The sequence below is a fragment of the Psittacula echo genome (genome assembly GCF_963264785.1).
Source record: "Psittacula echo genome assembly, chromosome: 4".
In the NCBI taxonomy this organism is placed as follows: domain Eukaryota; kingdom Metazoa; phylum Chordata; class Aves; order Psittaciformes; family Psittacidae; genus Psittacula; species Psittacula echo.
Genome location: NC_137738.1, coordinates 76,544,852 through 76,561,522, shown reverse-complemented (window position 1 = coordinate 76,561,522; position 16,671 = coordinate 76,544,852). Strand labels below are relative to the sequence as shown.

General features: G+C 37.1%; 1 protein-coding gene across 6 annotated transcripts in view; it reads left to right on the top strand.

Annotated features, from left to right (window-relative positions):
* RIMS1 (regulating synaptic membrane exocytosis 1) overlaps positions 1-16,671 on the top strand; it is a gene marked incomplete at both ends in the record, with an annotated part of 304,350 nt that overhangs the window by 230,715 nt on the left and 56,964 nt on the right. For 3 of the 6 annotated variants that reach the window (XM_080614500.1, XM_080614499.1, XM_080614501.1), the window contains one exon: positions 9,485-9,597. The exons of the other annotated variants lie outside the window; for them this stretch is intronic. In XM_080614500.1, the coding sequence (XP_080470626.1) occupies positions 9,485-9,597 (113 nt within the window). The remainder of the gene's footprint in view (positions 1-9,484; positions 9,598-16,671) is intronic. 6 annotated transcript variants of the gene reach the window in all.

The window sequence follows — 16,671 nt, the reverse complement described above, 5'->3', positions numbered from 1 at the left end:
TTTTCATAACTTCGACAGCATGGTTTCATGTTTCAAAACTCCTATAATGAGGGTAAGGTTTGTAATAATCAGCATCTATTTACATATAAAGAGCATTTATAAACATAACTGAAGTAGTGTGGCTGTGTGTGTTTCCAGTGGCATCTGTTTACAGCAATAGGCCTTGCGCAGTGACCTTTAGAAAATCAAAAGTGTGACCAGAATTAAGTGTTGCTGTAAGCTCATGTTAGAAAAAGCTGCATAAGGTTTGTACAGAGCTGGTAGGCAGGATGAAGTGAATGTGTGCATGTGTGCTGCTGTTTTGTGAGGTAAAGCTACAAAGACTCTGCTGATACTGAATGGGGGTTACTTATATGAAGTTCGTGTGTATAATGTACATAAAAGTCTCTAATGGTAGTCACATCCTACAAGAATGAAGTATTTTGATATTCAGTGTTTCATTTTAAGAAATAATAGTCAGAATTTTGTACAGAAAATCAGTATGTTGTCAAACAATACATTTGAGCTGCAAATACATTTGTATGTTTAACCAACTTAAGATCCTAAAAAAAATTAGTAGCTAGTCAAAATCATTCTGTCTATATGTACTTGACCTTTGAAATGTCATTGCAGTGAGAGTGTTGCTTGAGTAGTGGTAAAAGATCAAACCCTTTCAGTTAAAACCTTTTTTCAGATCCATCAGTATAAAACTTGACTGGCAGAAGAAAAAAAATAAGTCATTTCAATTTTAGCTTTTAGACATTTAGCACTGTTTGTTTTGTCTTCATATTTCTGGTTTTAATTTGAAATTATTAGGTGGCACTACATATCTTGAGGCAGCTTGTGGAATCTTTACTCACACTGGAGAGTATTTTTTTCTCAGCATTGCTAACTGAGATGCATGTAAAGGAGTGCAAGCTTCGTAATGTTTTCTGCTTTCCTTAAAGACTGATTTTCAATAGTCCAATGGTTATTGAGTATTATAGATTTTAGTTAATAGAAAATGAATTTATAACACTTATTATTGCAGAAAAGGCTTCAGAATCTAAAACAGGGCTATGTGTTTCAGAAGTGTGAGTGATACTTAAAGCAATTTTAAGGTTTTTATGTCATTCATAAATTTGAGTATGACAATACTGCTCGAGCAGAACACTTAAAGAGTCCACAATCTGGTTCTCAGTAATTTCATTCTTCGTGTTAATTTTAAAGAAAAAGTCATAGGCTTTATTATTTGTCATGGTTTATCATTTTAATTTTCTACATTACTTTTACATATGCTGGAGTACTGCCTACTGTACATGCCATTGTCACTTGTAACACATTTCTTTATCTAACTTTAAATTTGCTGATTTCTTTTTCTGTTTCCATCATTCCGTGCATTTAATTCATTGAAGAGCAAGAGACTTTTAACTCATCCACAACAGGTAAATATTTATGTAATTTTTTACAAATGTTTGGCAACTGTTGATGCTGGCTTTTCCCTCAGTTTAGTCCATGTCCGTATAGAGTATTTAGCTAACTGTTCAACAGGTGAAAAGGTTGCTTCTCAAGTATCTGTATGCTATCTGATGCCCCTCTTTAGAAAAATCTAAAAATGCTTTCATTTTTAGAATCAGAAAGTGATTTCTGATTTTACTATTGAAATGCAATATGCTGGATTTAACAGTAGTCATGGTATTTTACACAGCTCAGAAGGTGCTCAAATGAGTCAAAGTTCACACAAAGATTAAAATTTTACCTAAACTCTTTTTGAGCTCTGCACAACATCTGCTTCTAAGAATGCAGCCGTGGCTCTTGGTGTCTCTGAAGGATGTTTCATAGGTCTGGGCTTAGAAATAGTTGAAGATAATGACCAGAAACTATACTTCTTATGCAGAAAGATTCTGAAGAATGAGCTGTGTTTTATTTGCATGACAAACCCTTGACAGTCAGAAAGTTCATGTTATAGGGCAGGTTTCTAGGGGCAGACATTCAGGGCTCACCTCCTAGGAATTGCCTATCTGTACTGATACGGGTGAATCACTGAGTTCAAACAACAGGTATCGAAGGCTGTCCCACAAAGTGAAAAGGGTAGTCTGTCATGTCCCTATCAAGGCAACATTCCAGAGAAGCCCTATTTTTTTTGAAAGCTTGGAGAGAAAAAATGAAAAACAAAAAGAAGAAAAGAGTTCTTTTAATCGTTTTAATGTTAACAACAAAATACAATGCTGCATAAACATTAATAGCACAGATTAACCTTCTCTGACCTTTAGTTCTGAGTCCAGCAGATCTTGGGAGATTCTGGTCTGAATACAGCTTTGGTGGGTCAAGGCCAAACTGTGAGTTGAACTTGAATCAGAATTATCTCTTACAACCTCTTTACTTTCTGAAAGGGTGAATCCCACAGACACATTAATACTCGCTTAGGTAAAAATACAGCAGGTGTTCCAGCTATGAATTCCAGCACTCATGGTAATACTCAGGAATATGCTTTTAAAAAAAGATGAAAATGAAATAATATTTAAATATTAGCAATTACAGGTTATTTTACAGTGTTGAGAATGTACTATGAAATATCTTAAGCAAGGGTTAAGAATGGTTGATTTTACAAATTATGTCTGTCATTTTTTGCTTTCTTCAGTATGTATATTTCTCTGAAACAGAACAATACAAATCAGTCATGTCAGTTTGTTGTTTATGTCTTAGTGAAGTTTACAAACCTTACTCTGTGGCTTGGACTGCTGTGGATGTTTCATTGTTTAGAACAGTTGACTTTATGCAGATAAATTAAACCATGCCAGTAACAGGTTTGTAGAAGAGCTTGTTTCCATGAGATTTAGATGGATCTGGCCTAAGATTTGGGAGTGCATAAAACATAGCGGGATCTTTACACACATAGATTCCTCTGCCTCAAGTAAGCTGAATGCAGATGCAGCCTGGAAGCAGGAAAAAGCTGGGCAAAAGAAGAGGAGCAGGAAGGAGGAGAGTGCTGGCACCTCTAGGGGTCCATGAATAACTTGAGCTGACTTAACACTAGTAGCCCACTGTCACCTCACAAGAAGCATAGGCATGAAAGAAAGCATATACTACAGATGTGAACAACACTGACCAGATAAATCAACAAAGAACCCCAACCATCTGTTCCAGTTAATCAATGGGAACGGTTGCTATAAAGTCTCCAGCAGATTATGAAAATGCTGGCTTGCATTGCTGCCACAAGTAGGGGTTTACCTTATTCAAATTTCAAGAAGTATATGTTTGTTTTCTTGTTGTTTTCTTTTAGATAGATGCTTCTGTTTGGATCATTCTTGAAACTTTTTGAGGAAGAACTGAGTGTTGCAGCAGCCAGAACAGATTTTTATATTGGCTTATCTTCCTTCTAGAGTGAGTTATAAGACTCAAGATGGCCACTGTGCCTCTGTGTGTACTGGGAGACCCAAGCTGGGAGAGCCAAGCTCATTTCCCGGCTTGGCAGTCATTTCTCAACTCTGATTTGTGAGGACGTTCAGAGCAGTATCACGTCCCATGGAGAGGAGACCCATGCACACAAGCTGAAAGGAGACACAGCTCATTCTAGCCAGGTACAGGGACGAGGACTGCAGAGCAGCCTTCAAAGCAGCTTCAGAGCCCATCTCCCTCACTATCTGCATGTTGCCTATACGTACCTTTGGAAGTCATATATGCGAAGAAGTAGTAACAAGTTCTTTATCTTAGCAACAATTTGATTTTTCAGTGTTACTGAAAAAACATTAATCTGCTCATGATTTCAAAATGTTGTGTGTTTTTTAAATTTCACAGTAGAGTTTGCTGTGGATTTTTAGTCATGAAACCTACCACATGGATATTTTGTGTGTGCAAATTGCAAAACTCATTCTGAAGGATGAAAAGAAATAACCTGGAGACTCTGTATTATTTCTGCAATGCTTCATCCTGGTCCAGCAAAAGTGTGAGATCTTTCTGCTGTGCCACACAGCCAGCTCTCCAGTGAGTGTTCTCCTGCTTGCTCACTTCCCTTGTCCACTGCCCTAGGGGATTTTCTCATCCAAATCTCACCGCTGCTGTATTTCCCTGCCTTTGTTCTGGACGCTGGTTCTGCCTAGTTCCTTCAGCATCTTCCACTTCTCACTTCCTCAAACAAGATATTTGTGCCATTCCCTGTTGCCCTGCCAGAACCTGCTGTTTGTGTCCCAGAAACGTTGTTATGATGTAATAGTTTTTATGAGACAAATTTTCATTGCAACTTGCTTTTCAGTAGCTTCTTTGTATAAGCAAATATTTTTGCCATTTTAGACTTCCAGACCTTTTCCCTTAAAGTTTGCAACTTAAAGGATCTGTGATCTTCTGGTAGGTGTTACAGCTATCTGAAATCTTGATGTTAATTTCTTCTTGTTTTGTAGCTTACTCCAACTTTTAATAATGCAAGTAAGACTTTGAGGATTTCCACATTGTACTGTTTGCCTACTCCTCCTTTCTGTCTTGACCATCTTGAATGGAAACATGAAGTGCATCAAGAGCAAATTCTGTGTTAGTTGCAGACTTCACCATTACAGGAAATGGAACAGCCAGTGCTAAGACATCCATAGGTTTTCTGTAGTCTAGGAAAAACCAATATGATTATCAGTTTTAATCACAAGTCAGGTAATGTCACTAGTCATTCTGGCATTAGCCCATACTTGGGTTTGAGCAAGAATGTTATTTTAGAAAGGTATTATCACTTAATGGCTGCAAGAAATGGAAAATTGTTCCTCTGCTTAACCACCTGACTTTTAAAACGTATGTCTTGTTACTTATCTGAATTTTATCTAAGTTCATAGCTACTGGGCATTTTTGTACCTCTATCTGCTAAATTGAAGAGCCTTCTACTGTTAGAAATCATCCCATGTGGAAATAATTACAGACCCAAATCAAACCACATATCTCCTTTCTTTTTAAGATTGCAAGACTGTATCCTGGACTTCATACAATTCTTATGATTTCTCTCTGAATCTTTTTCACCAACAGTATGCTTGGAATGATAGTGTTCTAAAAATATCAGAATCCATTGACCTTAGCTAAATTGAGTATCTTCCAGTTTCCACGTTTGTTTTTGATGTCCCAAAACTCCCTGTCTCTGTATGGCTCCTTACCCACCCTGAGGCAGAGCTCCATGCACACCAGCTGGTCAGTGACATAGAGGGCAACACCCCCTCCTTGTCTCCTCTGCCTGTCCTTCCTAAAGAGCCTGCATCCTTCCATTCCAACACTCCAGTTACAGGAGTCATCCCACTACATCTCTATGATGTCAATAAGATTGTAGCCTTTCAGGTGCATGCACATCTCTCCTCTTGTTTATTACCCATGCTACATGTGATTGCGTAGAGATGTATAACTTGGGCCCCTGATGAAGCAGAATAATAAAAAAAGTAATAGCTAAGGGAATTTTGGTCTGTTGGATGGAAGACCATTCAGAACTACACTGGGCAGTTAATTCTTTGTAGCTTGGTGTGGTGGGTTAACCAAAGCCAGCACTAGCTGCTTGCGCACTCCAGCCTCTATGATGGGATGGAGTAGAGAATTGGAAGAGCGGTAATGAGTAAAATCTCATGAGCTAAGATAAAGACAGCTTGATAAGTAAAAGGAAAAAATTAAGGGGAAAAAAAAAAAAAAAAAAAAAAAAGGAAATGCAAAGGTATTCACTCACCACCTCTCATCAGCAGACCAATGCCTGGCCAGTCTCTGAGCAATGGCTACCTTGAAAGACTACCCCCAGCTGTATTGCTGAAAATGATGCTGTATGGTATGGAACGTCCCTTTGGTCAGTTGGAGCTCACTGTGCAGGCTTCCCCTCCTAATCTCCAGCCTACTTGCATGGGGGGGGGGGGGGCGGAGAAAAGGGCGGGTCAGGGCAGTGCAGCATGAGAAGCAGAGGTGGCCTTGATGCTGTGTAAACACTGCTCAGCAATCACTAAAACATCAGTGTGTTATCAGTGCTGTTTTAGCCCAAAATCTGAAACTCAGCACCATACAAGCTGCTATGAAGAAAACTGCCTCTGTCCCAGCTAGACCCAGTGCACTGGGATTATGAGAGTCAGACCCATTTATAAATACATTAATGGAACTGAAAGATAACATTTTGATTACATGGATATGTCTGTCTTTACTCTCCTGCATGGCTTGATTGTTGATGTAAATCATTGTTGTACAACCTTCATATTGTTTAGTAGTAGTAAAAGATTTAGCGCTAAACTTGCACCCCTTATCTAAGCAGTTCTTTTCTTTCAATTACTACTTATGCTGATTGACCACATCTGAATCAGCAGCTCTTGAAAAGATTAGAACGCTTTAAAGTGCGGCTTCTGACACCAAAGAGAGTAACGTTATTGATGGTAGTTATAACATTAATTTGAGACAGTTATGTTAAATTTCTGTATTTTGAATTCTAAGGCCACTGTAGAATTTAAAGGTCTTGGGGTTCCAGTGCTTTGATCTGTAAATTGCTGTGTAGTCCTACCCCTCAAGCTCCAGGAAAAGTGCTCTGTAAATACTGATGTCCTAAAAGAAAGTAGATCCATATTTTTCTAAGAGGCAGGTTAAGTTCTTGAAGAACTGTTGATGTCAAATTTTCGTTACCTGTAGTAACTAGCTGTGTTCCAAGAAAGTAATGTGATTGTATGGTGGTGTTACCTATGGTTGTTACAGCTTCTGCTTATGTGCTCCTGTGTTAGATTTTTTTTTCTGCTTCTTGTGATAACATGTAAAGACTACATTAAGATTTTCCTTCAGATAAAACTGATCAGGCAGATGAAATTTTCTATCAGAGAATTGAGCTAGATACAACATTTCTCAGATGTGTGTGGTAAACAAAGCTGGAAAGAACAGTTGTATTTTCTAGAGCAGACTTACATTTCACACAGTTGCTTGCTTAGAAATACATTAACAGCTAACTGGTGCTGTATTACACTTGACGCCATGAACAGAGCCAATTTTGCCCATTAGAGAATTTAGATTAACTTCACAGTCCTCATTAATTGTTCCCATTTTATTTTAAATAATGATATCTAATAATGAAAACCAGAACATGAGGGAGTTGTTAAGGTTTAAGATTTAAACATAGCAAAATCAAGAATTACAGAGTTAAGGTTGAATATTTACCCAGCCTGGACTGTGGTAATTTTCACCTATAGTCTCCAAAATAGCATCTCATTTAATGGTAGAATATTCTTTCTCAGGTGTTGTAAATAATGCAGAGTTAAATTATAGCATATAAATGTAAATGTACAGTTGACAGGGTGAAGCACCTGAAAGTCACACAATGAAATGCTTATTTTTTAGAGTAACTGTAATCTGTACCATAGACACACAGGGCTAAATTTTTAAAGGGGTCTCAATTTTCCCTCTGATTTTATACCCTCAGTCTATTTCATGCACGTATGATAGGATTAAGATATCTGAGCTTTTTACTTCAGTCAGTAATTGGTATATCTTAATCCTTTCATATCTGTCCTTAAAATGAGGCCATCTTTAAAAATTTCTCCTAAAGTGCTCGATTTTGCCTTCAGATACCTCCATGCAACTTCCATTGAAGTAATTGGAGCTGTGCCCGCATATCTGATGGTGGAACTGGACCCATTGCAATTAAGGTACACATTTACTGACATAATTAGTCATCTGGAATGATCGCTAGACCCAGACTGACATACTGCTTGTGCAGAATTTCCTAGATTGGATTCTCTGCGTGTGGGAGATTGAAGATTACAGTGATAAGTTTATTTTGTGCCTTAAATTTGTAGTTGTAGCAGAATTTTACTGTAATTTAGCATATTAATTTTCCTATTTTTAAATAAGAAATATGGAAGGAGAACATGAAAACAACATATTTTTCACAATGATGTCTTTGTACATTTTTTCATACCAAACCAGTAGACACACATTCCATCATTTCCACAAGCAAGTTACAGAGTATGTGCATGCACAGTTGTGCTTTGTGGAGTAGCACGTAGCTTGAAATATCCAACCCTGAGTACACTGGTTTGAGGGTTTTTTTTGAGGGGTGTGGGGTGGGTTCTTTGAGCTTGCAAAGCACAGAGGGAAAAATAGGTATGTAAAGAATCTCACAGTTACCTAACAGCAAAAAAACCCCACATATGAGAACTTCAGTACCTCATGATTCACAATATAAACGGTGCAATAGAGCACTTATTTTCCACTAATTCAAAATTCTCTGTGTTTTGTGATTGAAAATTGCTTCCATGCAGCTTTTAGATTGGTGTCTCTCTCCTGTCTAGTCTGGGGAGGGGCTGTTTACAAAAATCTTGACTTTTAAAACTAACTGGTTTGGAGAGAGTTGCATAAATCCATGGCTAGCCCTAAAGCAGAAGACTTTGTGGAAGTTTTCCTAAAGGAAATGCCAGTCTTGAATTTGTGACCTGTTGTGGTTTAACCCAGGATATGACCCCACAAAAAATTCCATCTGAAAGAAGTTGTTCTGGGATGTTATAACCTGTTAAAGCACAATAAAACTAGTGAGTACTCATGTGATTTAGAAAAGTTACAGATGAATATTTGGGTCTAGTTCCAGAACTGTTAAAAAGTGCCAGTTTTCAAGGTATTGGTTTTATTTGGTATTTCTTTGCATTTATAGTGCTACCAAGTTTAAGAATGGCAGAATATGTAGATCCCTATGAAAATTATCCATTACCACAAAGGTTGAACTTTTTTTATGGAAGCCTTAGCCCACGGGCTTTCACACCACTCTTTCTGTTAGTGCGAGGTCATCTTCCTGTGGCAAGTGCAGCCAGTATTAATTGCCATCACTTGTTCAAACTGAAGATGCTCTTTATAACACCACAGTTTGTTGAAGGTTTAAGATTTGATTTCTTTTTTTTTAAACAAACACTGTCATAGGGGAGTTGAAAACACAAGAATGAATAATTTGTTTGAAATAGAACGTTAGAGAGCAAAGTAGTGCTTTTAAAGGACTTTCTGTAAAAAAACAAAACTAAACAAAAAATTACTGTATTTTTTTACTATGACTGGTTGAATGGAGAAATTATTCCTTTCAAATAATCTTTGGCTATGGTAATCAGTTATGTTTTAACATAGTAGTAGTAGTTAATTACTTTAAAAATAAATTTTAATACCTGTTTAATGAATTAATGGTTAGAATGCTACTGTAATATTTTCTACGTTTAAGCAAATACATGGTTAGATGATCGTGGCTTTATGTCCCCTGCATCCAGAATACTGAACAGGTTCATAATTCAGCCTATCACCTAAATTCTTTCATTTTTTTCATACCTATTGCACCAGCTTTATTATGTATAGGAAATTGGGATCTCTACCCATTCAGGTAAAGACTTTTGCAACGGAAGGGATTGATTTCTTGACATTAGTGTTCCTTTGTTCTGTGTTTGCACCCTGCTTGTTCTACATTTGTACATTTCTTTGTTTCGTTGAGATGGAAATAGGCTAAAATTATTGCTAAACCGTTTGTTTTTCCAAAAAGGTTTCACTATTTTTAATTGATTTTCATTGTGTGTTTTTGCAGCAAGCTTAGTAGTGGAGGAGCGAACGAGACAGATGAAAATGAAAGTGCACCGTTATAATCAGACATCAGGGTCTGGTTCTAGCCAAGAATATGAGCGTGAGCAATATACCAAGGTAAAGTCAGTAGAATTGAAATGATGCTTTGGCTTGAAAATTGAAGGCATAAACCTGTTTATTCAAAATATTATGTAACACTCAGGAACACTATGTTATGAATCCTGACAGAAATGTCTTTGAGCAACAGCTTTTCGACATTGTTTTTACCCCCATCTGATGTGCATTAGACTTAGTCTTTGTAAGTAGACTTAGGTCTTCATCGCCTAAAATGAATCTGCAAAAAACCAGAACACTTCAAAACAAATTCAGGGAAGAAAGATCCTTCAACAGTTGTTAAACAAAGCCATGCCTCCTCTAGTTTAGGAAGACCGTGGAGTGCAAATCTCTGGAGGCTGGAAAAGTGGGCCATGGAAATACCATGCTATATTGATCTCACTCGTTAGTTCTTCTCTTGCCTTGCTATGTCTGAAGTGTAGAGTGCTAGGCAGTATTAGATCCAATCCCATATAGCTGTTTCCATATATGTATAATTTTCTTTCATCCTAAAAATATCACAGATAAAATATTTAATTTCTTGAAATGCATACTGATTACTTTCATCTCCTTTTGTAATAAAACTGTAAAGATTTCCTCTGATAATTAAGTGCACATGAAATGTAGAGAGACCTTATTTTTTTTCCTTGATAATGCTAAAATGATCTCCTGCAACCTTGTAAGTTTAAAACTACAGGATTCTGAGCAAACCACTTGCAGATGTCTCACACATCTGCACTGCCACTTCCAAATCAAGCTGTAAGGGGCTGGAGTGGAACTTTCTGCCAAAGATGTTTTGCTTTGTGATGCCAAGCAGAGAGGAAACATTTACAGGAGTCAGGAGGGAAATGTTTGATTAGATTCTGTGTTTCCTTCTAGAAATACAGCACTGTGTTGATGTAGGCAAAGTAAACAGCAGAGACAAAAGCAGTGGTAACTCAGTCGTGGGGATAATATTCCTGCAATTATCTTCTTCCAGTGCCATTCAGAGTAAGGTGATTTCAGTGGGTGACCACAGGACGGCAGTATGAATGTAAAAGTCCACTCTGAAAAATTTAAGGCACATGTAGCAACTGTATGCATTAAAAATAAGGTCTCAGAACCTTTTTTGGGAGAACCTAAGGTCTCAGAACCTTTTTTGGGAGAAAAACACAGCTTTTATTAATTTAGACTTTTGTGCTTCATTAGGCACATTTCAAAGACTTTCTTCACATCAGTGAGAACTAAACTTGTATTTTTATTTCTACAACTTAAAAGAGACAAACTTTCCATTTATGAACCAGTGCCATACAGAAACCAGCAACCTTTGTCAAGCTCTCCACAGCTGCAGATATCAGAACACTCCTGGCATTTATCGCTGTAGCATAAGCGCCAGACTTCCTCTCCCCGCCCCTCCAGGGTCACTTCTCTGTGTTCCCAAAATTGATGCATGCTCCTGGAGGCACAAGTTAAAATAACAGATAAGTGAGGTACTCAGCAGAATCAAAAACAGGTATTTACTTATGAGTGGGTAAATAGATAATTCTGCATCTGACTTGTAATGTCTAACTGATTTGAAAGATTTGTTCAAGAGCTTGTTACAGTTAAATGTAGAGACAACTTTAATAAAGTCGTTTCAAGACCACCCCACTGTGAATATAGAACTTAAATGAACAGTTCTCAAAGAGAAGAGAAATAAGAGAAACAAGGCTTTGTGTCCTCAGTTGCCAAATTGTGGCATATTGAGTTTAAAAAAGCAACAATTGGGAAGGAAATTTTCAGTGAGATAATATGTCAGAAGCCAGAATTTGTATAATAATTAGAACAACTCATTTGGTACTGGGTTTGTTGTTATCTTCACAAGAGGTCAATTCAGGACAGGAGGGTAAGAGGCAGTGTGTCTCTGAGGTACTTCCCAGCCAGTTAACATGTTAAAAATAATAGTACAAATGGGTCTGATAAAGTTCACAGGAAAGAGAGGTAATGTACAATCTGAGGACTTTGGCCAGGATGACCAAACATATACCTTTGTTCATAGCTAAAGGCCAGTTTTTTGCTTTGGATTTACTGTGCTTACAGATAGGTCTAAATGTTCGTATTTTTACATTATGAAACAATTTTTTTTAAACCTCACTGTCTAATATTTATCAGAATCATTATTTTCCTTATTGGGTTAATGCAGATCCAATGTATGGTTAAATAGTTGTTGGAAAACATCAACTTGCAATGTTACAAATTTCTTTCGTCCTCTAGTACCCTGAGTTTTCTACTATGTCTTTGGTTTTAAGAGATATGTGGAAATTAAATCAAAATTGAAGTCACGGCCTGATGAGTTCCAAGTGGAAAGAACTCTGTTGGAAATTGTTATATTCAGATTTATTTTGGTTTTAAGTATGACCACAACTCTGTGGAAGAAAATTCTCTGTGCGCTTTTACAAGAAAAATGTTTTCAGAGTACCCAGTGTGCTGTCAGACATGTGCCCCTTTCCATGCTAAGATAGTAGTAAGGAGAATAAATGAGTTGTCCTGAACCTTAAATCAAAAACTCCTTAACTTTTCGTGTTTTTCTGCATGATAAAGGTGTAGTCCTAGATAGGGTGGTCCAACATAATAATAAATAAGTGCTGAGAACAAATTGTGTTGGCGCATTTTTACACTCTCTACTATATTCAGTGGTGTAGCTGATTCATATCATTGTGGTGATAGCCTCCACTTTAAAAACGTTACTAAAGCAACCCTTGTGCTACTGACTTTCTTTACCCTCAGAAGATGTTGAAAGAGCCAAGAAAATAAACCAGACAGATGAAGATTTAGACAGCTCTAATGAAAATGTAGTAAATCATATCAGGTGGCACACTAAAGCTAATGACTGAGATTTCTAAGGACTTAAGACTATGCCTAATTTCTGCTGCCAAAATCTGAGAAAAGTCTTTGAAAGCAAAACTTACTTTAAATTAGAAAGAAAATAAGTTCAGTGGTCTAATAGACGTTCTGGAATAGAGAGAAAGAAATATTAAATGACTTAAAGAAATGGCAGTTGCAAGCAGAGTTTGTCCCACTTTAACAGAAATGCTTCTTTGTTTCCTACTGCTTCAGAAAATAAGTATTTATATTTACAAGAGAAAATACACTGTTCTGCACATTGAGAAAATCCTTCCTTCTAATTTTCAAAGCAATCCTCTCACACAGATTTGATTCTTCCACTATGTGCAAAATTCTCTAGACCTTTCAAAATTTTCTGGCAGTATGGACCAGATCTCTTGCAATAGTTGATTATGTGTATGCAGAGTTAATTCCTTGAATTTAAATATTTTTTCTCTTTTATTGAAACAAGTCTTTGTCTTTTTCAGAGGGATTGTAACATGGCCTTTGCAATTTCTGGTGCATTTCTTCCATTTTTGTAATTTCTCCTATTCTGTTTCTCAAGCTTCTAGTGTCAGTAAGCAAGTAGTTTTTCAGGCATGCACCATGCAAGTTGGTGTGTAAACATTTTTAAACATCTGTGCTTTAAACATCTATTATTGGATTTTTAATAGGTAACTGTACAACGTCTGTGTAGGTCTTGATGGCTGTTCCATCCTCATTGTTTTGAGACATTCACAGAGCTCACATCCTTAGTTCCTTCAGTTCCGGTGGAAGGGCTTCATAGTTCACATGAAACTGTTAAATTTAAAAAAGTTAAATAGTAAATACACAATTATAATAAAAACCAAACCAACAAAAAAAAAAAAAAAACAAAAAACACAAAAATCCTGAAGACTTCTGTAGATTTGTCAGAATGGTTTAAAGAAGACCTTTGAACATCTGTTTAACTTCTTTCTTATATACTGGTAAGGCTGTAGTGGCTATTATGCACATATTTGTGTTGTTTCAGTGTTTGAGAGAATCAAAACACTTTGGTAGCATAATTCTGGGTTTGCATAGATTTAAATTATACTGTATCTTAATTAGGCTCTTAATTCAAAATAGCAAGTTTTTTATTCCAGATTCTATACACACACACAACGCAAACACCATGCTGCAGCTGCTCCAGTTTTCCAGGGAATGTGCAACACATTTTTTTGGAAGGTCTGTTAACTCAAGAGAGCTCCTGATCAGAGCACTGTAGTATGTACTTAAAAGGACATAAATCTATATTTAGATGCCCTTCTGACTCAGTTAAGAGTGTATGGGATTGGAAAGCATTTAGCATACAAGAGTAATCATTGCATTAGTTCAGTGGCACTCTGTGGATTTAACCTGATCATTAATGTTTACAAGGAGGGACTGCATAGGAGAATCAGGATGACAGGAGGCTGACTGCGTTTAGTTTTATGCTATACTGGGCAAAGCACTTACAGCTATGTGTAGGGAATGCTCTTGGACATAGATGTGATGAGTATCCCCTTCTTTTGATCCCCCTTCCTCCACCTTCAAGAAAAAAATTACTATATATCCTATTGATATGACAGTTTCTTCAGTACTGGTAGGATTTCACAGAATTCACTGAGGTCCATTCAGTTCTATGAGGTCCATTTGTTCATCTTGTGGGCTTCACTGCAGTTTTCCTATGGTTTGACTTGCTTATTTTCATGTTCCCTGAGAGGAAGCTGAGTGGTGTTCACAGTAGTTGAGTTGGATACAATTGTGGGAAGGATTACTTAGAGTGGTGCTTACTGGGCTCTGGACCATCACGTGAGCTGCTCCCAAGACACATACACAGATGCTGGCAGGAGTCAGGGATGAGACCTGGACACACCAAGGGGCCTATGCTGGGCTGTGAACCCTGGCAGCATTTGGAAGAACCCTGTGTGAGCAGTTGTAAAACTCAAGGTGATTTCTGCATGATTCAGCGTTTCCTGACAAAATTCCTTGTTAGAGTAGGGTTCCTCAAAAGGTAGCTGTAATCTGAAGACTTGCATAAGCCTCTGAATGAATCTAGCACTCAATGTTTCTGGTCTGGATTTCTCTTTCCTCATTTTAATCCCCATTTAATTTTATAATTTAATTTCCAAATTTTAAGCACTTAATGAGGCACATATTTGCAGAGGTTAGTCACCTGAGGCTTTTTTTTTTGTAGTCAAAGGAGGGGACAGTGCTTCAGTTTTCAAAGTTCTGAACTGTTGTATTCAACATGGTTTTAGGAGATAAATCTAGAAATAGAAATGCTTATTGAAGAGAATATAATTGTAATAGACTATTAAATTACTTCTACAATGTGCCTTATAGTCAGTAAAATTGCTAACATTGTTAGTCATTGAGGAACTGTAAAAGTATTTATGAAGTACATTTGATTCACATCTGTCCTCTTTCCACTGACATTAACACATCTGCAGTTCATCATACCTCTTTTTTTCTCCTTTTACTGGCATAGAAGCAGCAGCTCCACAGGTGGTAAAGTGATTGGAAGAACTACATTTCAGCTGTTTATATTTGAGATAGTTACACTCAAATTTCTGTCTCTGTAATGCAGAAGCAGACAGTGCAGATAGTTTGGACATCTGAAGCTAGCTGCTATTAATGTTTAAAAAACCAGACCTATTCTTTAGTAATTGCTGTCGAAGCTGCTGCAAACTTCAGCAACTCTCCTAATGTGACAAATAATGCACAGAAATGTTACATAAACTTTAACTCTGAAAGATACAGAGCTGAAAAAGAAGTGATTGCACTGAAATTTCACTTCCTTTTCAAGCTTCAAAATTATACAATATATAAAGATTATGTGACAGGGAAATATAAATAATATATATATAATATATAATAACAGGACAAATACATTCAGAGTTATGAAGAATAGTAGTTTTCAATATGAGCAGGAGTGTACCATATATACTTTTGAGCCCAGTTGAAAAACCTTCAGGCATTTCAATGCAGATACCAAATAAGTGGATCTTAGCCCATGATATTTTTCTTCTGATAGGTTCAGGCTTATTGCAACAGCAAAATGTTCTTTTAATGATCACTGCTTTGTGGAAGAGTGGTATTTACTTCTCTCTGTATTTGAGGGGAAAAAAAAAAGGGTAACTTCAAAATTGCTTTCATTTTGTTCGTCTGCTACCTGAGGTGACTGATTATCAGGCTGTACTGAAAAGGGGTAGGTAGGGAATAACTAGGAGAAGTTGTATGTCTTCTGTAGAGGACAGCGAATTCAGTAGAGGCAGCAGCTATAGGGAGAAAGAGCTAAACCTGGAAGAAGTAGTAGTAAAATTTAAACACTGTGGCACTTAGCATTAACTTTCAGCATCACCACTTCCTGTGCTAATCTCTATTTCTGTGAAGGGAAGAGTTTTCAGTTTCTTGGCAATCACAACCTCGGCATACAGTATAAATGGGTAGTAAAAGCTCAATGTTGCCATGAAAATCTCATTTCGGAAGGGATTCTCCATGCTTTATGCAGCAACTCTGTGACTGGAATACCAAGACAAGTAGAGCTGATAAGAATTAGGGCACTTTGTGTTTCCATTTTGGAGAGGTTTATTTTGCAGTCTGAAAGAGGGCAAACAGCAAAGTTATTTAACAGAGTCTACGAGCCATTTCCAAAAGTTTATCTGAGTAAACTTATAAGCATAGTCTCACCTTAACCCCACTGGTCATTCATATTCAGAGAAGTGACACCAAGTCACTTGGAAAGAATGTCTGCTTGCTGTAGTTGAAAATATTTTTAAATATTAGAGATCTTGAGTCCTCTGTGTTACCCACTTTATTAAATCAGTGTTCTGCTGCATCTGTTTCCACGTCAATGCCCATTGGGCATGTTATTGGAGCTCAAAGTCATCATGCTGCAAGCTATTCTGGAATCATCTGGAGAGTTTCATTTAGTGTTTGAAGCTGAAAATGTACATTATGTAACCCAGAGCTTTCTCTTCCTCATATGTTTTTATTTAGTCAGCCAGTGCAAGCCCCTCACAGGGAAGGTATTACTAAGAGTTACCTCAATACACACTCCTCAGGTCAAACCCACAGTTTTTTATTCATAGATTGGTTTGTGAATTTAATCTTGGCATATGCCATCCAGGAACTATGAGTAACCCTGAAACACATGTTGAGACACTAAACTTGTGTAACTTCCATTTCTCCTACAGATTTTTGTATTTACAGTCAATGCTTTAGTATTCTATTTATTCTCTCCTCTACCGCTGT